The 21,915-nt window shown below is 47.8% G+C and overlaps 1 protein-coding gene across 3 annotated transcripts in view; it reads right to left on the reverse strand.

Annotated features, from left to right (window-relative positions):
* Nucleotides 1-21,915, reverse strand: part of DHX35 (DEAH-box helicase 35) — a 65,967-nt gene that overhangs the window by 15,872 nt on the left and 28,180 nt on the right. For all 3 annotated transcript variants that reach the window (XM_049650794.1, XM_049650795.1, XM_049650793.1), the window contains 7 exons: nt 16,432-16,544; nt 15,137-15,233; nt 14,110-14,268; nt 12,019-12,229; nt 7,618-7,742; nt 4,836-4,890; nt 1,309-1,404 (listed from right to left, as the gene is read on the reverse strand). In XM_049650794.1, coding sequence (XP_049506751.1) covers nt 1,309-1,404; nt 4,836-4,890; nt 7,618-7,742; nt 12,019-12,229; nt 14,110-14,268; nt 15,137-15,233; nt 16,432-16,544 — 856 coding nt within the window. The remainder of the gene's footprint in view (nt 1-1,308; nt 1,405-4,835; nt 4,891-7,617; nt 7,743-12,018; nt 12,230-14,109; nt 14,269-15,136; nt 15,234-16,431; nt 16,545-21,915) is intronic.

Below are 21,915 nucleotides of genomic sequence, written 5' to 3' on the forward strand. Positions count from 1 at the left end.
GCCTCAGGGCACTGGACAGTGAGAGCAAACTGCACTGCCCGGCCCCCTTCCCACAGCTCCCTGCCTCACGACCGATATGCGCCCCCCCCACCCCAAACTTAAGAGTCCCGCTTCTCAGTGTAAGCCTGAGGTCATCCGGGCACTCCTAAACACAAGTATAGCTAACTCCCACCATGCTTAGTCTGGCTTAGTCTGAAATACAGCTTTGCAAATTCCTAGTGAGTGCACAAGCTAGCCAAAGGCAAGAAAAATTCTTATTTCCTTTCCCACCGGGGATGGTGGCTGGGGGGAGAAACACAGAAACTATAGTCTCCAGATGATTCTGACATACAATGAGAAGATCTCTGACTTATGAACTTAACTCATAATCTCACAAAAATCTGAAGGCGTCAGAGAAGTTGGGACCCTCGTGTGCTGGGAGAGGGAATACAAAACGGTGGAGCCTCTGGGGAAAACGGTACGGTGCCTCCTCAAAAAAATTATAGAGTTACCGGGTGGCCCAGCAATTCCACTGTAAAGTATATACCCCAAAAAAGTGAAAGCAGGGACTCAAACAGATGCTCGTATGCCCGTGTTCACAGCAGCACTATTCACAACAGCCAAAAGATGGAAGCCATCCAAGTGTCCCTCTACAGATGAATGGTACATACACACAATGGAATATTATTCAGCCTTGAAGAAGGACATTCTGACATATGCTACAACATGAATGAACCTTGGAAGACAGTACATCAAGTGAACTAAATCGGTCACAGAAGGACAGACACTGTAGGGTTCCACGGAAGTGAGGTTCCCAGAACGGTCAAATTCATAGAGACAGAGAGGAGAAAGGTGGTTGCAGGGGCTGGAGGGGAGGGAATAGGGAGTTGGTATTTAAGGGGTACAGAGTTTCAGTCTGAAAAGATGAAAAAGTTCTTCTGGCAGGTCTGGAAGTGGATAGTGATAGGGGTTGAACAACAATGTGAATGTACTCAATGCCTCAAAACTGTACACTTAAAAATGGTTAAAATGGTAAATTTTATGTATTTTTTACCATAATGAAAAAAAAAAGAAAAAAACTTCTCTGGTTTTGTTTTTTTTTTCAAACAGGTCAGGCGTTAGGTCTAGGCCCCCAGAAAAGAAACAGAAGTTTTTGCTGAATTAATGATGACAGACACTGAATCCCAAGTTAACAACATGCCCCACATCAGACAGCATCATGGGAAAGCTCCTTCGCTCCTCAGAAGATTCCGTGCCCTCTTCCCCAGGGTGCACAAAAGTCGAAGAAGTTGGTGACAAAATCAATGAGAACTGTCCGTCTCCACCTACCTGATTCAAGCAGCATTTTTGCAAACATGGGATTCAAAGGAAACTCTGCTATTCTCATGCCAAGCGGTTCAGTGAGGCGACAGTCTTTGTCCAGACCTGCCAGAAGAACAACAACAAGGAAAATCAGAAGGCACGTACCATTGTGTTGGAAGATGTAGTTATCGAGAGAATAAAAGGCGATATGTGCTAAAAAAGATACCCAAAAGATGAATCATGCTACCAAACTCCATTGACACCGGACGGCTGTTACAGTAAAAGAAGAAAAGATCCCCTCTGGGCTCCTGAAGACCCAATTTTGAAAAACGGAGACTTCTAACAGCTTCTATTCAAGGACTGAATTACAGGGAAAGGGCCCTGCAGCCTCCCCTCCTTCCCGCTCCCATCACCCACCCCAGAGCCTGCTCTTTTCAAGTGCAGATGTCCCAGAATGGCATCCTGCACCGTCTGTTCCTCCCGCGGTAAGAGAGCAAGTACAAGGCCAGCGACTCTGAAGCTGAACACTTGCCCACATCTCTCTTGGATGCCAGCGCCAGAAGTGTTTATCCAACTGCCTCCTGGGCAGTCTACTGAATTGGGCGGGTCCCAGTTCCCCACATCCCTCCTTGTCTCTTCACCACTAGCCAATATACAGGGACTGGATTCCTGAGACGGTGACTATTTATTATTTTACTACCGTTTAGACTGTTCCCAAGGTGTGCCGGCCCAGAGAGAGTGTGAGCTGCAGAGCTCAGAGTAAGACAGAAAAGGCAATTTCTCTTCTGTTCCCATGTAATCATCTCTTGAAAGGTGGTAATTCGGCTGGTGACTGTTAATTAAGTCAGGTGGTTCCCCCTGCCTTCTCCAGCTTATTCAGGGAGGTGAAGAAAGAGAAAATAATTTTAACTTCCATTCTGTTGGACTGGAGGAAAATCAAGCCAGATGAAAAACTATGTAGTCAGTGTTCCCTCATACTCGTTACAGACTATCCCAGGAAAGCCGACTCTCGGGTTCCTACTACACGCCTGAGAACAAGGGATGGAAACCAGCTCACACTCTCCCTGGGCTGACGCGAGGAAGACCCACCCAAAGGCCTTTTAAATCACTGACGATCTTTTAAATCAGTCATTGGCTATTCCTTCCCAGAGAAGTATCATAAAGGTAATGAATACAGATGGACCCCATACAAAAAAATTAACCCGTAAGATCACAGGGTCACCGCGGTGGCTCAGTCGGTTGAGGGTCCAACTTCTGCTCAGGTCACGATCTCACAGTTGGTGAATTCGAGCCCCGCATCGGGCTCTCTGCTGTCAGCACGGAGCCGACTTCAGATCCTCTGTCCTCTCCTCTCTCTGCCCCTCCCCAGTTTGCGCTATCTCTCTCAAAAAAATAAACATTAAAAAAAAGGGGGGGGGTCACAGATGTACTAAATGTAAGAGCTAGAAACTATAAAAACCTTCCAAAGAAAACCTAAGAGATATCCATGCCCATGGGTCGGCAATGGTTTCTTAGGTTAACACACCAAAAGCACAAGCAACAGAATTAGAAATACGTATACTGAACTGCGTGAACACTTAAAGCTTTTGTATTACCAATGGTACCATCAAGAAAAGTGAAAAGCCAACCCACTGAGTGGGAGAAGTATTTACAAATCACAGATCTGATAAGAAATGTATACCCAGAATACATAAAGAACTCCTCCAACTCAATAATAAAAAGACAATAACCCAAGGGAAAATGGGCAAAGGATTTGAATGGACATTTCTCCAAAGTTCTACGGATGGCCAATAAGCACAGGAAAAAGTGCTTAACGTCATTAGTCACTAGGGAAATGCAAATCAAAACCACAAGATACCACTTCATATCCACGAGGATGACTATAACACAAAACACAGATAACAGGTGTTGGCAACTTGCTCGAATGTTATTATGTGAAGCAAGTGGAATCTTCATACACGGCTGGTAGGAATGTCCACCAAAAACTAGCACACAAAGGTTTAGAGCAGCATTATTTGTATTAGCCAAAAATACAAAAATTTTGTATTTGTACAAAAATCAATTGCTCAGTGGATAAGGATACTATCTGGTATATCCAACCCACACGATGCTATGTTATTCAGCCATAAAAGGGAATAAATTATCAACACACACTACAACATACATGAACCGTGAAAACATCGTGCTGAATGAAAGAAGCCAATCGCAAAAGACCACATATATGTGACTGCACTTCTGTGAAATGTCCAGAACAGGCAAATCTACAGAGACAGAGATTCGATTAGCAGTTGCCTAGGACAGTTGCGAGGAGGAGGGGACAGGGAGTGGGAGTGAGCACGAGTGGGTACGGGGTTTCTTTCTTAGGTGATAAAACTGTTCCAAATGTTCTAAATGTGGGGTGATGGCTGCACAACCCTGTGAATATACTAAAACCACAGAACTGGACATTTTAAATGGGTAAGTTCCACAGTATGTAAATTATACTTCAATAAAGATGTTAAAAACAAAACAATCTCAAAGGACAAAACCTCTACTGAAACTCACTACCATACCAGACATTATGCTCACTTGGGGCAACATTCATAGAAAAGGTAGGTACTTCCTGAACAGATGAATTCAGGCTACAGTTTTCTCTATCTTAAGATAAACACTACATTTTTATTTATTTATTTTTCATTAATTTTTTTAAAGTAGGCTTCCCATCCAGCGCAGAGCCCAACATGGGGCTTGAACTCGTGACCCAGAGATCAAGACCTGAGCCGAGACGAAGAGCTTAACCAACTGAGCCATTCAGGCTCCAACACTACATTTTTTTTTTTTTAATTTTTTTTTTTTTTTTTTTAACATTTATTCATTTCTGAGACAGAGAGAGACAGAGCATGAACGGGGGAGGGTCAAAGAGAGAGGGAGACACAGAATCTGAAACAGGCTCCAGGCTCTGAGCAGTCAGCACAGAACCCGACGCGGGGCTTGAACTCACATCGTGATCGAGATCGTGACCTGAGCCGAAGTCGGACGCTTAACCGACTGAGCCACCCAGGCGCCCCTCCAACACTACATTTTTAAACGAGAGAATAGAGGTTCCTCGATAACATGGTGTTTCCTTGCCCCCAAAGAATTCCACAGGCTGGTCATCAACCCAATTCTCCACAGGGAACTCCAAGAATGGAATGATGGGGAAGAGGGAGACAATAGTGAGCCTGAGATTTCAGGATGCAGTGCAGGGACTGAGAAAAAGGTCTGGAGAGGTAACACCTGAAATACTGGTAGGCAATCTTCTAGATGTCTTTCAGGAGTGTGGCTCCAATGATGGTTATTAATAACTTCTGATGTACTGACATGCTTTAGGTATTCATTGTCATAAGTGGACTTCATCTATTAATTATGATCCCACCTTTTTTATTTCAATAAAGCTTAAGCGTTATTAAAAGGATTGTATATGTGGGGAGAACCAATCCCACTCCTAAAGACACTAAGAGCCCTAGTGTGAATACAACCTACCTAATACCATCTATTAGTAAACAGATTAGAGAACACGGATGAGACAGGCATACCTCCCAGAGCATAGAGTAACTCCAATGCTTGAACCATCGACTGTGCTGGAGGGGGCTGTAAAAACATAAAAATCCTCCTAAGTTAATTTTTTCAGGTACCAGACACAAAATGTGACTATTTCCTGCTCAAAGCCGCTCTTCCCTCTTAGGTGCCCCATACTTCCCGGCCTCCGGGCCTCTATTCATGTCAGCGCCCCCTGAGGTGTCCTTTCTCTCCTCAGCATCCTTAGTGCTAATCGGTCTTCAACCTCAGCTTGATTAAACATTGCCCCTTGAAGCGCTCCCCACGCTCCCCTCCATCAGGAGTGATGGCTCCCTATCTTGAACAACCTCCCTGTTTTTCTCCACTCCCATCGGACATTTCTGATTTTTTTACTTCGTAGTCTCCACCTTCCATTCCAGCAGCCCCGGTGGCCAACCCTGGACCACCCAGAGCCCGGCTCCAGGCCTTGCCTACAGAGGGCAAATGACAGAGGCGGGACCTGAATTGCTGAAAACAACAGAGAATGCGAGGCAATCTGAAGTTAAGCAAAGCTGCTATTGTGACCTTCAGTCTGATTCTCTGAATCCAAATCACATCCCTAGTATTTTCACCTAACCACACACACCTAGTATTTCTCTCTGGCCTCATCTGATTTGGGACCGTACGTGAACACTATGTTTTAAGATAGCTGGAAGGACTGCTTATGTATAATTTTAGTTTGTTTTTCTCATTGTATGATTTTCTGTTTTCATTGTGTTTTTTCACCCATAGAAACTTCACCCTGATTATTTGGATGGCTGCATAATATTCCGACAAGGTCATACTCTGTAAAGTAAGCAATTGTCTTAGTCCTGCGCAACTGACTGGTTTCCAGTTCTTTGCTACATAATTAACACTGCTAAATATACAAACTTACATGTACCCTGTGATTTCAATTGTTTAAAAAAAAAAAAAAAAAAAAAAAAAAAGAACAACACAGTTTCAGGAGAAAATAACCAGAGAGAAATCAACAAAGATGAATTTATACGTATTTTCCTCATTCTTCAACTGTCCACAAATTTATGATTTTCATTATTCTACTTAAAAATTTGATACACAATGATACTATAAACATGATCATACACCGAAGTGTTTTTTCTTCTTCTGAATTATTTTTTCAGCAGAAAGTTCCCTGAGAAGAAATACCAGGCATTTCTAAGGCTCCTTAGATAATGTCGGAGAGCCCTCAGGGACTCAAACGGGAGTATATAACTGCCGTCCCAAACCGTGCCAGCTTTGGATTTTACCATTTTGCTTCATGGGATCATTTAACTAACGTAAAGCGGTGCCTTACGGCTCTTTCAGTCCGCACATATCTGTCTCCCACATGGGTAAGCTTCCCCTGTCCACGCACTCTGCTGCCTCCTTTCCTTCGGCTCCTTCCCCAGCAGGTAGCTCACAAGTTCCAAAGGACGCCTGAAAACTCTTTGCACTTTCTCAAGTGCTGATACGTCATTTCTGCCTTAATACATATTCCTTTCATCCTAGATGTGAGGTTCCTCTTAAGCTTCTAATTTGCATGTACTGTTATCTTTTCTTTATAACTTCTTGCACACACCAGTAATCAAAGCGTGCGTTTTTTCCATATTTATGGTGAACACACAATTGTTTTCTTTGGGACACAGGCTGACGTTTTCTATTCCTTCATTCACCTAGTTCATCATGACATGTATATGCCATCAGGGACTTTATCATCCGGGAACCCAGGCTTGTCACACAACAATGCAGTCGGGGCAGAACAGAGTTAAAATTCAAGTCTTCAAATCATAAAAATTCAGGAAGAAAACATGACTGAATGTTTATTAACTGACCTAGATACGAGGAAGTGTGTCATAAGCAAAGGAACGACAAAACAAATCGTAGAGACAAAGACAGAAAGACTTGACTGTGGAAATATTTATAATGTCTGCACATTTAAAAAACAAATTAAAAAAAGAGTAAAATACAAATAACTGGAAAAACCATTTCCAAGAAATACTACAGACAAAGGTTAATGTCTTTATTAAAGGACTCCTAAAAATCACCACAGACACTAATTCTAACAGAGAAACGGCTTAACGATTCGGAAGAAATATAAAGTGGACAATAAATTTTTTTTAACTGTCTTTTAAGAAATCAAATATTAAGGTACAGCTATTTTTCCTTCCTCCCTCCCTGCCACCAATGCAATCAGCAAGGCTCTACAAGAAAACAAAACGGCATGATGAAGGCACCACGAGTGGGCATCGTGCAATACCGGACTTCAGGCATAAAAGCAATCTGGCCACATGTCAAGGATGTACAAAATGGCTATGGCCGTTGGACCCAATAATTTCACTCCTGGAAACCTGTCTCGAAATAATCCGGAATGAGATCGGCCACAAGGACGTCCCTGCAGCTCTCCCCCAGCTGTCAAGCTCCCTCACGTAGGCCCACACACGCTGGCTGTCCTGGCTCTCCCGTCCCTCCCACGTGCTGAGATCCTTCTTGCCTTTCAGGTCTCACTTCACACACGACTAACCAGGGCGGGGGCCTTCCTTGGTCTCTCAGAGCACCAGGCCCATGCACTGCAATCAGTTACTTGTCTCCCCCCCCCAGCAGACAAGTACAGGACGTTGCGTCTGCCGTCTGCCTCCACTCCCCCATACCCTGCGAGGGCCTGGTGCAAAGTGACACACGACGCATGAGCTAAGTGGAAATAAAAAAGAAAAGTGACGTGCTCTGCTCTATCTGACGTCCTGACATTCACCAGTGGGCATGCAGACAGAGAGCAGGACTTACCGACATGAAGTGGAACCTGAGGACGTTGTCGATCCCTAGTGCTTTCAGCTGTAGGATGACAGGTGCCAAATTGCTACGCTGCATCTCAGGGACAGTGCATTGAGGCAGCTTGTCAAAGGCTTCCTCTGAGGATAGGAAATCAGAACTGTTTGGGGTCAAATGCCACAGTCAAATGCAATCGTTACGCCCAAGGCACAGGTTTTCGTCTCTGACAAGAGGCTTTAAGATTCTAGGATCGGATGCATAGGATGTCACAAAACAAAGTTGTTTCGTATTTAGAAAAGACCACTCTATATAAAAATACCTTAGCTGTTTATACCTTTATAAACAAACAATATGCCTTTTATTGAAAGAGAGAGAAAGGGGAAGAGGGAGAAAGAGAGAGAGAGAGAGAGAATGTGTGAACACGAGTGGGGAGGGGCAGAGGGAGAGAGAGGGACAGAGGATCCAAAGCAGGCTCTGTGCTGACAGCAGAGTCCGATGCGGGGCTCAAACTCACAAACCGTGAGATCATGACCTGAGCCAAAGTCGGACGCTTAACCGACTGAGCCACCCAGGAGACCCCCTCCCTCTTTTTTATTTTTGAGAGAGAGAGAGTATCTTTATAAAAGTCTGTCCTTTTACTTTTAGAGCCTTTTTTAATGTGCTTTTTGCCAGTAAAACATTAATCAAAGCAACAAGTACTTGCTGAATCCCTACTGGTGCCCAGGCACCATTACCCTCTGCCTGGGCTGCAGCAAGTCTAGAAAGCAAGAACTGTACATATCAGCCAAGAACAATCTCAACGCAAATCACCAAAACGGTAACCACAATAGAGCAAATGACCAAATCTTACAAAGGGCAAAAATCGTCCAAATCTATCTTTTAAAACCAACGGGCCAGGTATGCGTCACACTCAGAATCTGATGCTGCCCCAAACAGATCAAGGAATGCTGACATGCCCCGTCAATGACAAAAGGTGACCGACAGGAAAAAGCACCACAAGGTGATGCCAAGATGGGAGGCCACAGGAGAGGGGTAGGGAGGAAGAGGCTTTGGGAGGCCTTTTAATAAAAGCCTGACAAACAGGGTGGAGGAAAAAGAGGGAGGAAGGGATTAAATCACTTCTGTATATATTCAGTAAGCTTCTGGATTATACACAGCATGCTCCACCCACAAATCCCTCTAATCAGTCAACATTTTAACTACGCACACCCTCTTTAACACAAGGCTCACCCAAGCTCCATGCAGATCATAAGGCTTTGGTTAACTAAGGAAAGTAAACAACAACAAAAGGTATCATGAAGAAACAGCACTATCCCTGAAGAACTTCAAAAATGTTTTCAGAAACAACCAATATTCTGAGGACTGATGGATGCAGATTGCCAAATGCACAGGTCTAGCTGGAAGGTTCAGAATAACAGGCGACAACAGGAAGTTCCAAATGGGATCCTCCCTCTGGGTTTCAAGAGTATTTGGGGACAGCTTTTGGTAGGATAACCACATTTTCCAAGCACACTGCTGGCCAAGGGAGAGCAAAGTTATCAGATACGAGACAACCCTGCTGAGATACTGCTCTCAGGAAGCAGTGCTTCCCAAGAGTTCAAGGACACTCAATTAAATTCCACTGAGGACTCGACTACACAAGGCCCTGGGCCAGGAGCTGCGGGAGCAGCTGTGAGACGCTTCAGTGATATGAAAGGGCTGGCACCGAGACCGGAAACAGTAAACTCCAAGGCTGGGTCCCAGTGAATGGTCCTCCTGAAGGAAAATGGAGGCTCAGGGAAGGAGGAAGCACAGTCATTAGAGGAAGCGTCTGAGGTCACTTCATGAGGAAGCTGCCATTTGAGAAAGGATCTGAAGGATAAGGGGGATCTGCCGGGCAGAGGAAACAACCCAAGGAAAGGTATCAAAAGTATGAGAAATGGGCGTGGACAGACAGAAGGTATGTTCGGGAAGAGCACGGTTCAGCTCGGATGCGGGGCAGAGCAGGGTACGTGGGTCGTGGCAGAACATAAGTGAGGGCAAGTTCTGGAGGGCTCTGGGAAACAGTGAAGGGTCTGAGCAGAGAGCACTCTGCTCAGGACTACATTCTGTGAAAGCGCATCTGGAAGCCGGTTAGCCAAAAAAGCCTAGAGGCTGGATGCTAACGCACCCCATTTCTGTCGGGTGAACCCTACCCAACCCCACTCCACTGAAACTGTTCCTGCTAAGGAAGTCAGTGACCTTTCAACCAAATCTACCTGCCTATCTTCAGTCCGCGTTCTACGATTTCACTTCTTTGGAGCACGAGATAACGCGGGCCATTTCTTCTTTAAAAATAACAAGAGTTCCTCAAAAAGTTCAACATGGAATTATCATATGACCCCACAATTCCACTCCCAGGTTTATGTCCAAAAGAATTAAAAACAGGTACTCAAAACACACATTTTCATAGCAGCAACTATTCACAAAAGCCAAAAGGCCGAAATAATCAACTGATGAATGGATAAACAAACTGTGGTATATCCATCCAATGGAATATTATTCAGCCATCAAAAAAGAAGGAAGTGCTGGGGCGCCTGGGTGGCTCAGTCAGTTAAGGGTCCAACTTCAGCTCAGGTCATGATCTCACGGTTTGTAAGTTCAAGCCCCACACTGAGCTGTCAGCTCAGAGACTGGAGCCTGCTTCGGATTCTTTGTCTCCCTCTCTCTCTGCCCCTCTCCCACTTATGCGCATGCGCTCTCTCTCCCCCTCTCTCTCTCTCTCCCTCAAAAATAAATAAAAATTAAAAAAAAAAAGAAGAATGAAGTATGAATACAACAGAGATGAACCCAGAAAACATTTAGCATTCATTATGCTAAACTGAAAGAAGCCAGACACAAAAGGTCAATATCGTATGATCCCATTTATAGGAAATATCCCGCACAGAAAAATCCACTGAGACAGAACAGACTGGTGGTTGCCAGCGGGCAGGGAGGAATGAGAAGAAAGTGCTTGATGGGTATGGAGCGATGGACATATTCGGACATCAGACAGAGTCAGTGGGGCACACTATAAATGTAATAAATCCCACTGAACCGTTCGATTTAAAATGCTTAATTTTATGTAATGTGAATTCCACCTCAACACATTTATTTTCAAGTATCTTGGAACTTTCTCTTCTCCTAACTTTCCAGATCCTTTCAGGCTCAGTGCTCTCCTCTCCAACCTTTCCTTCGTGCCTTCAGTGGTGGAAGACCCCTCCACTCTGGCTTCAGGCTCCGCCTCCCCACGTCCCATGAACACTCCTTACTCGCTTCCTCCACACCAAGTACCTGCACCTTCCATTCCCTCTGCCTGGTGCTTATCCCTTCACCTGGATAACCACTGGGCAGCCAGTGAGATCAGGTGCAAATACTCAGTCGTGAAGCCCTCCCCAGCGGGATAACTCCCTGTTCTCTGCTTCCAAGGCTCATCCCGTTACGGCAGCCCTATCACACCGTGACGTGCCAATCTATGCCAGGGGCTGCCTCTACCCCCTGGCTGTCCGCCACGTGCCCGCAGCCCACACCTCGCCTAGGCCTGGATCTCCAAACCCTGGCACGATGGCTGGCATACAGCAGGTCCCCCGTCAACATTCGCTACAAGAAAGCATAACATCAAGGACTGAACGAGGGGGATGGTTACCAGAAGGAAAGAAGAGACAAATGACAAAAGCCCTGATCTGGGAAATGAGTGCAGATGGATACTGGACACAGGAGAGAATTAAAAATGGTGTGAAAATTAGGTCTGGACAACTGGGAGAAACCTTGGTGCCATCGCCCACAAAAAGGCAGCACAGAGAGAGAAAGCAGCTGTAGAGATATCACCGCCGAAGGCAAGGCTGTCTTCAAGCTGGAGAGAAAGTTCCGTGAGGGCTGCGACAGTCTTCATCCTAATTTTATTTTGCTCCCTCAGAGTCTAGCCTGGTGACTGGAGTGGAACAACTACCCGTTTCCATCAGTGGTCTCAGGACAGAGCTTGCCATGTTTGCTCTGCAAAGACGCTCTGAACCAGAGGTAAAGATGGAACCCAGTGTGAGGCCTCACAGGAATCAGGGATGCCGGAACAAGAAAGCAGCACATTAAGCTGAGGGAAAAGGTAAGAAAGACAGGACCCGAGACATGAGGCCCAGGCTGCAAGGTCACACGGCCACAGGCAGGCCTACACCCAGACGTGAGGGTGGAACGGGGACGGCAAATAACTGCTGACTCATGGGCTCGCTCTGGCCGATGGGAGCAGTAGCAAAAATGTGCTAAGTTTAGAGTCAAGAAAGCAGCAGGGGCCGAGGGCAGAGGGCCTTGTGAGGGGGCTCTGGATTTTATGCGAAGTTCTGCCCATTAGGGAAAACGCGTGATCTTCTCCAGTGCTCAGGCTTCACTATGAGAAAGTCAAAAACCCTTAAGGAAAGCCACACTAACCTGTATAAAGGCGGTAACATTTTCCCGAACGGCTGCGGCCGCCACGTCCTGCGCGCTGGTTGGCCGATGCCTGGGACACTGGGACCACCACCAAGCACTCAATGGCTGTCCTGGGATTGTAGGCTCGGAGTTTCACGAAGCCACAGTCGATCACATACACAATCCCGCTGATTGTAATGGAGGTTTCAGCCACATTGGTGGCTACGATCACCTGGGTCCCCACAGGAAGAAGAGGAAAAAAGAGCTGCTTAGATCTTTTCACTGTTAAGAAACTACTCAAAATCCTACAAGATTTACCGAAGATATTTCCAACAGTGTAGAATCTGTACGAGGCAGTTTAATAGACTGGAAAGGACATGAGTTTTAGGGTCAGTGTGCCCTGGGCTTGAAATCTGCCTAAGGTGTGTCTTTGGACAAGTTACTTGCCCTCCTGCACAGTCCCTCACCTATGTAATATCCACCCCTCCTGGGCTGTGGAGGGGATCAAGTGCGAACTATATACATAAAGTACTTACAGCCTGGTGCTCGGCCCATAATAAAGACTCAACGAATGTTAGTTTTTGCCTTTTGCATCACTGAAGGAAATGACCACCTTGTACATCCTTATTCATTTATTTGCTCACATTCGAACCATTTCTGAGAATCTGTCTGTGCTTTTGCAGGTACTGCTCAAGGTGCTAGGGATGTACGAGGAACAAGAAAGTCAAGGCCCCTGTTCTCCCAGAGTCTGCATCCTCGTGGGAGAGTCTGGGTGAAGAAGCCGTGAGCATGAACAAGCAGACAACCTCAGAGAGTGACAAATACTACGAAGAAAACGCAACAGAGTAATAACACAGCATTACTGGGTGCAGTGCTCATTATGTGTTAAATAATAATAACGTGGTACGCTACTGTGGATGGCCAAGGAAAGTCTCTCTAGAAGATTTTGGGCTGAGGCCTGAGTAACGAGAACCAGCCAACCTGCTGGAGATGCGGGCAGAACAAACAGTTCGGAGCAGAAACAGCCAGGGAGGCTAGAATCCAGGGGAAGTACAAGAGGAGGCTGGAGGACAGCCGGGACCAGATCGCGCACAGTCTCTGGGCCACCAGGAGGGCTGGCATTTTATTCTAAGCGCACCAGGCACTGCCCCTGGAAGATGTGAAGCAGCAAGGAGCATGCATAACAGCACTCAGAACCTTTCAAAGGCACTTCTCCATCTATCGTTTTGTAAAAATACACACTTAGTAGTTTATACTAGAGACCCACCTACCCAAACTTGTTGTTATTTATGCTTCGCAGCTGAGAAAACTGGGCCTTGAGGTTGAGAAACCCATCCAGGCTCCGAGTAGCTCAGGCACAGAGTCCAGGTCTCCTGACTGGTTGGCCACAGTCCCCGGGCTCGCAGGCTTGAGGTGCTCCACCCCAACGACCAGGAGGCTGGGCAACTTCTCCCAAGTGGTCAGAATCGGGAGTGGATCCTCAGACCAGCCCTCACCCACCGTGTTCTCTACCATCCGCTTGCTGATAAACAGCTACAACAAGCCAGCTTCAGGCCAGGTCTGGGCCTTCCTCGTCCTCTGGGAAGGAAAGCTGAGCCAGGCCCAGGGGACAACGAGCGGGACACAGGCTGGCCGCCTGCTTGTTCCTTCCAACTCATGTTTCTCACCACACCCTTCCCCACCCCAATTTCCAGGCTAAATATTTTTAAAACCACACTTTGAATGAACTGATCTAAACTTGGCTCCATAGGCTAACTGCTGATGCCTAAAACAAACGGTTTAGAAACCATTTGTAGTAACTCATCTACACGATTCACTAAGACACTCACGTCAGGCAAGCCGGTATCGTGCCATAGGGAACAATATTAAGCAGACAGAAAAGAGGCAGAGAGGAGTCACTTGTTCTGATCATTGCTGTCACAGTGATCCTTCTGTGGGGCAGCTTTAGAGATTTCTGAACGCCGTATTCATTGTGATTTATTGTGTGCGTTTAGCTCTACTGCACAGAAACCTGGACCTAAAAGTCTTACCAAGTTTCACTTCCATTAAAAAACAAGCAAACAAACAAACAAAAAACGTCTGCCAAGGCCCTGGTCAGCGGGTTAGTCTCACCTTTCTGACGCTGCGTGACACCCTTTCAAACACTTTCATTTGCTCAAAGGAAGGCAGTCCTGCGTACATGGGCAGGACCCGGAGGTGTCTCTTCATCCCAGTTCGCCCTAGCGCCCGAGCCTGCTCGATTAGCATAGACACGACCGTTTCCACCTCTTCCTAAAAACATCGAACCAGGAACCAAAGAACCCGAGATCAGTTTGAAGCACGTCATTTTTGAAAGAAAATATTAATTCAGGACCGGAATTTTAACTGTGGTGGGATTCACGATTCCCAGGGCGAGCACACTCTGCTCTGGGGCGGTTTTTAATCAAATGCTACTGAACAGTGGTGCCTATGGGGTGAAAATTTGCAACTGTCAGGTTCATTACTGACATCTATCCTATCTGCAGTGAATACAAGAGCTCCCAATCAACAAAAACAATGACTATTTTACTCGGCTTTCAAGTACTGTGGTAAACAAAGCACGTCCTACATGTGGACAAGCTGTGACACATAAAATCACTACAAGCTTTCCCCAGAAAGGGCTACCGTACTGTGGAAAGTGTTCGACAGTGGAAAAGACTACGGCTGGAGGGTGGTTCTGAACAGTGCTCCAACCCTGAGTGAGCAGTGGGGCTTGTTCAGGTGATTTTCCAGGGATGTGCCCGCTCACCACCCCAGGAGGGGTGGTGTCGCCGGGAAAGAGGCATACAGCAGCCAACGCACATGCACAAAGGGTCCCTAACACAGCATTTCACCACGGTTAGCACAACAGCCCGCTGACTGCCTCGTTTACTTTGGAACCAACTAATAAATTTAAAATACACTGAACCCTCTGCAGATAGAACAGGCGGGAGCTAATGATTCCCTGACAATCCAGTCGGTAGATGAATGACATCAATCCAAACAATTTTATATGCAATTAATTAATCACAAGATACAATAAAATCTGAAATGAATAGTTAAGTAAAGGAACACGCCCCTGTGTTAATTTTGGTGTTGCCTTAACATGTCTGTTTATCAGAGAAAATTCCAGTGGAATTACCTGGCCAGTAAGAAATGCTAGTATGTCTCCATCTCCCTCTGTCTGGTGAATTTTCATCACAGTCTCTACAGTTGATTTGATATAATCTGGAACAGGACTGAAAAGACGTAGGAGATAAATTCATCACTAGGACACGCTCATCAATTATAGATTAATTAGCCTAATAATCCAGCAGCAAAGCCTCATGAAAGTTAGTTTGGGCCTGCCTGGCAGGTGAACAGTATGTGAATAAATAAAATAGTCATTCACTTTTTTCCTTTTTTTTTTTTAAAGGCAGCATTCAAAAGTAATCCATAGGGGTGCCTGGGTGGCTCGTCAGGTAAAGCGTCCAACTCTCATTATTTCAGCTCAGGTCATGATCTCACGGTTCCTAAAATCCAGCCCCGTGTCGGCTCTGTGCTGACAGTGTGGTGCCTGCTTGGGATTCTCCCTCCCTCCCTCCCTCTCTCTCTCTCTCCACACACACACACACACACACACACACACACACACACACACGCATGCTCTCACTCTCTCAAAATAAACATTAAAAAAAAAAGTAACCCATAATTACATGGATACCATGATTCTTAGCTTTACCTGCAAAGAAATAAAAACTCATGCAAATAAATGTGCTATCTTTAGCATGCACAGATGGCTGGTCAGTGAAAACTGAGGGCTTTGGTTCCAGTGCTAAATTCCACACTCTTTCCATCTTCCCTCCTGATCACTGGCAGCAAGTCTGAGTGGGGTACTCGAAGCTAATGGATGCGTTGTCCAGCGAGAACAACTCAGAAGTCAGACTCCCAGCTCTGGCCTTATCAACCACTGCGCCAGGCTCCTGGTGTTCGTCTGTGCGGTGACTAGGTGTAGGAATTAGGATGCACCCTTCCTATCCAAGGGGGCTCCTCCCAACCATGTCAACCAGGCCTTCTTGCAAAGATGAAGAGAGCGAAGAAACAAATGATTCAAACCATTACTGCTGCTCTCGCAGACAGGCAGCCTGGGAAACCCCCGTTCTGAAGACCACCAGGCCTCCTCCCTGTAATCTCGTTACCCCTTGGCTCTCTCCCACTGAGACCGTGACCACAGACGCCCAGCAATCTGCCCACCGGTGTCAAGAGTTCAAACGCATTGAGCAGCGACACCGACAGGGCTCCAGAACATCCTGCCAGTGACAGGAGACACGAAACATGCCCCTCTCCCCAGCCTGGCATACTGCCCTTGGGGCTGGGAGCGGATGCAATTGCTTCTCGTTCCACAACACAGGCCAGGTCTGCTGACGACCATCATTAAAAAGGCAAGGGTCATCAAACCTTTGTAGATAAAAGATGTCCACTGGAAATGTTCGCCCTTCTACTGTAAGGATCACGCACGTATCCCTCGTTGGGTCACTGGTCTCATTTTGATTAAAGAAATCCCGGAATTTCTATTAAAACAACAAAACAAAACAAAACTTAATTTCTCTAAAAAAAAAAAATGATTCACAGTAACTCACAGAAAGAAAGAAAATAATACAAAACTGGAAGAGCAGGGGCTGGGTAGAAGAGACTGGATATATATTACATGGCCTATGGGTTATAAAATAACTACTAAAAATTGTGTTTTTATTACTGCAATTTTGAGGAATGACATTTCAATGACGGACTGACTCTACTAAGGTTTGATAAAAAATAATGAAGATTTCAAAACTATTCACTAATGGATCTGGGTCAACATGTAGCTGTGATATTACTTATCTCATTTTCATCCTCTGTATTTTATTTAACAGAAAACTGGGTCAAAAGGTGTGATGCAAATTAAACACAGATTAAGTCGGGCCGATCTGGAAAGCACATATGTGATCACACAGGTTATCAATTAATAGAGGAAACTTACACCTCCATGAACACCAGGTACGGTCCTGGCACCATGGTTACGGATACCTATTTACGATAACCTTCTCAGACTTTAAGCAGGGACGGTGTCTCCTCCGTCTTTCCATGCCCTGTGGGAGCGGGCACAACACTGCGTATGGGGGAGGTCACGCGCTACACACCTGAGCCCTCCCACAGCACCCAGCGGACAGAAGTAGCTCCTGGCAGTTTCTCCGGGAAAGGCAGCTATGTCCTCCTTGGGGGCACTTGACCACCAGACTGGCAGTCTATAGGGAGGCCTGGCCCGAGAACTCTGGCCAAAGATGCAGCAGGGAGGCACCACTGAAGATCCCCTCTCGGAGAACATGACCCAAGATACACAGAGAAGCTGGCAGGGGAGCGAGTGCCAGACAGGAAGTGGCTGTGCCGACGGCAGAGGAACACGGAAACCCTGCTGGGTGGAGTGTGTCATCTGAGTCCCGCCGGTGATATCCCAGTCCCCCCGAGGCCTGGCTGGGCATCCCTTTCTATTACCCTGGGAGGTCTGCCTACGTGATCACAAGTCCTGCCTCCTTTACTTCCCCGCCTATCTTTGCCAACCATGCCGCGGCCCGCTCTTGGTGCCCGGGAGCCGGGGGCGCACGGAGGACGGCATCGAGCACCGAGTGAATGCACGTGGAGGAATACTTCTTCTACAGTCGACCGGATTGAACTACAGAAAATGGGATGCTATACGCTGACCTCAAAGTTGTGTCTGAGAAGAGTCGGCACAGACATACAAGTGCCTCATGCCAGCAAAGGACCATGGTTTGCAATGAAGAACCACAGGGCACCATTCTTCGCTTCCCTTTTGGATAAATTCCCTTCAAGGGACTTCAGCCCTCCTGTGTCCGATGATGTGCATGTAGCACAGGCAGGCTGCAAGCGACGCCCAAACAACCGAGCAGGGATGGCTCCTCCACGCTAGAAAGACTGAATACTCCAGGGGACGGGCGCGCAGAGAACCAGTCACAACACAAAGCGAGGCAGAGTGACTACGTGACCAGAACAAAGCTGCCAGTGACTGGGAGAGAACGAAAGGTCAACGCTGAGTGGCTTTCAGGGAAGGCTTCAGAGAGGCAGCAGCACCCCTGGCTGAGCCTGAACGGATGAGGAAGACGATCACTGGCTGCGAAGGAGATCAGACACCGCCCCCACCCCCAAGCCCCCAGGATGAGAGCAGAGTGCAGACTAAGGCATAAAGGGGCCCCCGACAGAGGAGAGGGCCCAAGGTCTAGGGCAGGCCAGCCCTGTTCGGAACTAGTCCTCTTGTCTACAAAAGAGACAAACTGCTATCTCCCCTGCAAGGCCGCCACACAGGCCACATAAAGCGTACGTGACTGTAGTCGTGACTTGTACGTGTACGTGACTATAGTCCACAGGGCTGGCCTAAAGTATGTATCATCAGTAAGCGATCGTGTTACCGCTCTGAAAGGGCCAAACGTCATGCCGCACGGGCACTTCACCTGACGCACAAGGCGAGAGCGGTGAGGACAGGCGTGACGTCGTCAGACCTGCCTTCTGGATGCCTGGCTCCGGTGGCCATTGTGAAGGCGGGCAGGGGCAGGAAGAGGCTGGAGGCCGGCCGACTAACTCAGGAAGCTATCGGAAGAGCTCAGAGGAGAGAATGAGGCGTACGCTGGGCAGGGGCCGGGTGAAAGCGAAGCATATGCCAGAGGTAAGGCTGACGGGGCCCGGCAGCCGGGGAGTGGAGACCAAGTTATCCCTTGGTCAGGGATAACACTCCCTGAAGCAATGCAAGTCTTGAGACCGAACAACTACGATGAGAGAGTACCACAGAGAAGGCAACAGTCACGGGGCTGTGAGTTCAGGTGGCCGGTGACCAGCCAGCTGCGAACAACTCAGCGGGAGCACAGGAACGCGGTCGAGACGGCCACAAGCCCAAAGTGTCGGCTGAACCAGAGGCCGCGGAGGTGGGCAGCCCTGAGGAGGAACGGCAGCCAGCAAAGGAGTCTGAGGGGAAGCCGCAGGGAGGCAGGAGAGAGGGGAGACGGCGGGGATCCAGAAGTAGCAGACTGAGAAGGAAGATTTTAAGAAGGGCTTGGTGGGGGCGCCTGGGTGGCTCAGTGGGTCAAGCGGCTGACTCCTGACTTCGGCTCGGGTCAAGGTCTCACGGTTTGGGAGTTCAAGCCCCGCGTCGGGCTCTGAGCTGATGGCTCTACGCGGACAGTGAGGTGCCTGTTTGGGATTCTCTCTCTCCCACTCTCTCGGCCCCTCCCCTGCTCGTGCTCTCTCTCAAAATAAATCAATAAACATTAGAAAAAAAAAGGGGGGGGGGGCCTGGTGAAGAGAACCGAATGTTACCGAAAAGCCAAGCAGAACAAGGAGGATGGCTACACCTCATTCCGAACATGTGGTGCCGAAGAGAACGGACAGGGACTTGCTCTTTCAGGAAATGAAACTCAGTGTTACTGAGGAGGCACAAGATTTTTAGCCTCAGGATAATTACCTTTCATCTTCATCTGGAAACATAAAACACATACTACATAGAGTTACAGGCTAGAGACCAAATAAATACAGCGTGAGGCCGAATGAAGGAGCGGCGAGAGCGAAGTGAGGAAGGAGTTCAACGCACCAGGAAAAGGAGCGTGTGAGTCAGGTCTCAAAGAGGTGGGCTCGGACCAACACAGACACACGGCCCGGAACATCAAATGACAAAAAGAGGACGGTCTCTGGAACAGAGTGTAAACGATGAGGACATCTGCTGGGCTGTCTTCCCAGCTCATCACATTCCCCTCCCCGACAGCTGCCCAGACCTGACCCACAGAAGTGGGCTCCCAGCGGCCATGTCTACACCACACGCCCACAGCCCTTGGTCAATGCAGATTGGTCCCGAGGGGGTACCTGACCCCAGCTGACCCTCAGTTCCTTCTCTAGGAATCTGGAAAGACAAATCAGTCTTCTGCAAGCAGCTGGACCAGTGACAAAAAACCTCGGCATTGTCAGCAACCAGATGTCCCGCCACGTGGATGGAAGCACATAAAAGAAAAACAATAGCCTGTGATACAATGGTCAATTAATACTTCCTAATTATACCTGGTCATGTTCTAGAATTGCTCGCACAATTAAGCTTCCATTAACAAAGCAGCTAACTGAATCAAGGCCACGATCCGATGGGCCCAATCGTACTCCGCCTGCCTCTGCCCCCACCAGGCCGCGGTCACCGGTGTCTTCGCTGCCAGGCTAGGTGTCCCCAGGCCCTGAAACCAGAGCAGATGGCATCTACCCCTCCAGACAGGGGGGCCTGGAATTAGTCCGTCGTCCACAGAGCCAGGAGCTGAGAAGCCAGGGGAGAGGGTCTGGCACACCTGGGCCTCCAGGGCAAACGCTGCTGTAGCCACATCCTGCCACCTCGACCCTCACTCTCCCCACTCCCTCACTCCAGTACACTGATTTCTCTCACCCTCTTCCTCTCACGTAGGGACTCCCACCCCACGCCCCACGCGCACCCACTCCCACCCTCCGACGCCCTCAGTCACATAGGACTGACTCCTGCCCGCGAGATCCCTGCTCACGCACACACAGGCTCCTCCCCCTCGCAGAGGAGAAGCTGAGCAAGGGTGGGTGAAGGAGCGAAGGCCCAGCATGCCTTGCATCATAAAGCACCCCCAGGCCGTGCCAAGCTTCCTACACTCCACTCTCCCACTTAAAAAACCTACTTCCAGAAAGTCCACCTATATCAACTACTATAGGCAGAATGGAAAGAAGCCGTTTTTTTTAAGTCTCTGGGCCACACCAAAAGACAAGGAAAGGATACTGGAAGCAATAAATTTCCACAACAATTCTAAGAAAACACTGGGACGTCATCATTTTCAAACACAATAAAAACTGTTGGCAATCATTTTTAAAAGAGAAGGGGAGACGAAGGTAAGAGGTCAAACAGAAGCAGATGCTCTGTGCAACGTGGGCACGGAGGCAATGACGGGAGGTGAGGTGGGGCAGAGCCCTCTAACCGGTGTGCCGGCAGGTGCCATAGGCTATGGGGTGAGAAGTAATTCAAGAGGGCAACAAAGAGCTTTGACCCAAAAGTTATCAAGAGCCAACTAAAGACAAGAGACGGCCTTGACAAGGTCCGAGAAATCAGCCAGGCTACACACGCAGACACCCCTCTTAGACACACTGAGTTTTTTCTCTCTCCAAGTTTCTCTGAATCCCTGAAGCCACAGGGAGGCCAGGAGCCAGGGGCCAGGCCCTTTTCACATCTCAGCTGGATGAAAGAACTGGCCTGCTGACTGGTATCTCTCTCCACATCTACTCCTGCCTCTTCTACAGGGCACCCAGGGTGATCTTTCTAGAACTTAAAGTTGATCAAGGCACTGCCCCTCCTCACACTATCCCAGGGCTCCCAATCAGGTATGGGGTGGATCCTTCCTCCTCTGCTTGGCCTATAAGACCTTCCATCATCTGACCCCTCCCAACCTCTCCATTTTAATTCCCAGGGCTTCCCATTCTGTCAAAATTCCCTAAACCTATAAGCATCTACTCTGTGCCAGACACTGTTTCAGGTGAAAGGGATAAAATACTAAGACATTCCAAGTCCCAATCTTCGCGGAACTTTTATTTTACTGACGGGAGACACACAATAAACAAACACTTGGCTATGCATACAATGCTGGGTACTAACAAATGCTAAACAGAAGAACTGAGCAGAGTACGATAATGGAGAGCAGCAAGGCGCGGTTTCAGTCAGGGGAGTGAGAAAAGGCCTCTCAGAGAGACTAATACACGGTCAAACCCGGGATGAAGTGAGGGAGCCACGAGAACGTGTGGGAGCACGGTCTAGAGAGAGGGTCCCGCCAGAGTAAAAGCATACTTGGGTTTTTCTGAGGAACAGCAAGATGAGGCCGGGTGCGAGGTGCATAGGAGAGACTGTGGACGGAGAGG

This window comes from Panthera uncia (assembly GCF_023721935.1).
Source record: "Panthera uncia isolate 11264 chromosome A3 unlocalized genomic scaffold, Puncia_PCG_1.0 HiC_scaffold_11, whole genome shotgun sequence".
Lineage (NCBI taxonomy): Eukaryota > Metazoa > Chordata > Mammalia > Carnivora > Felidae > Panthera > Panthera uncia.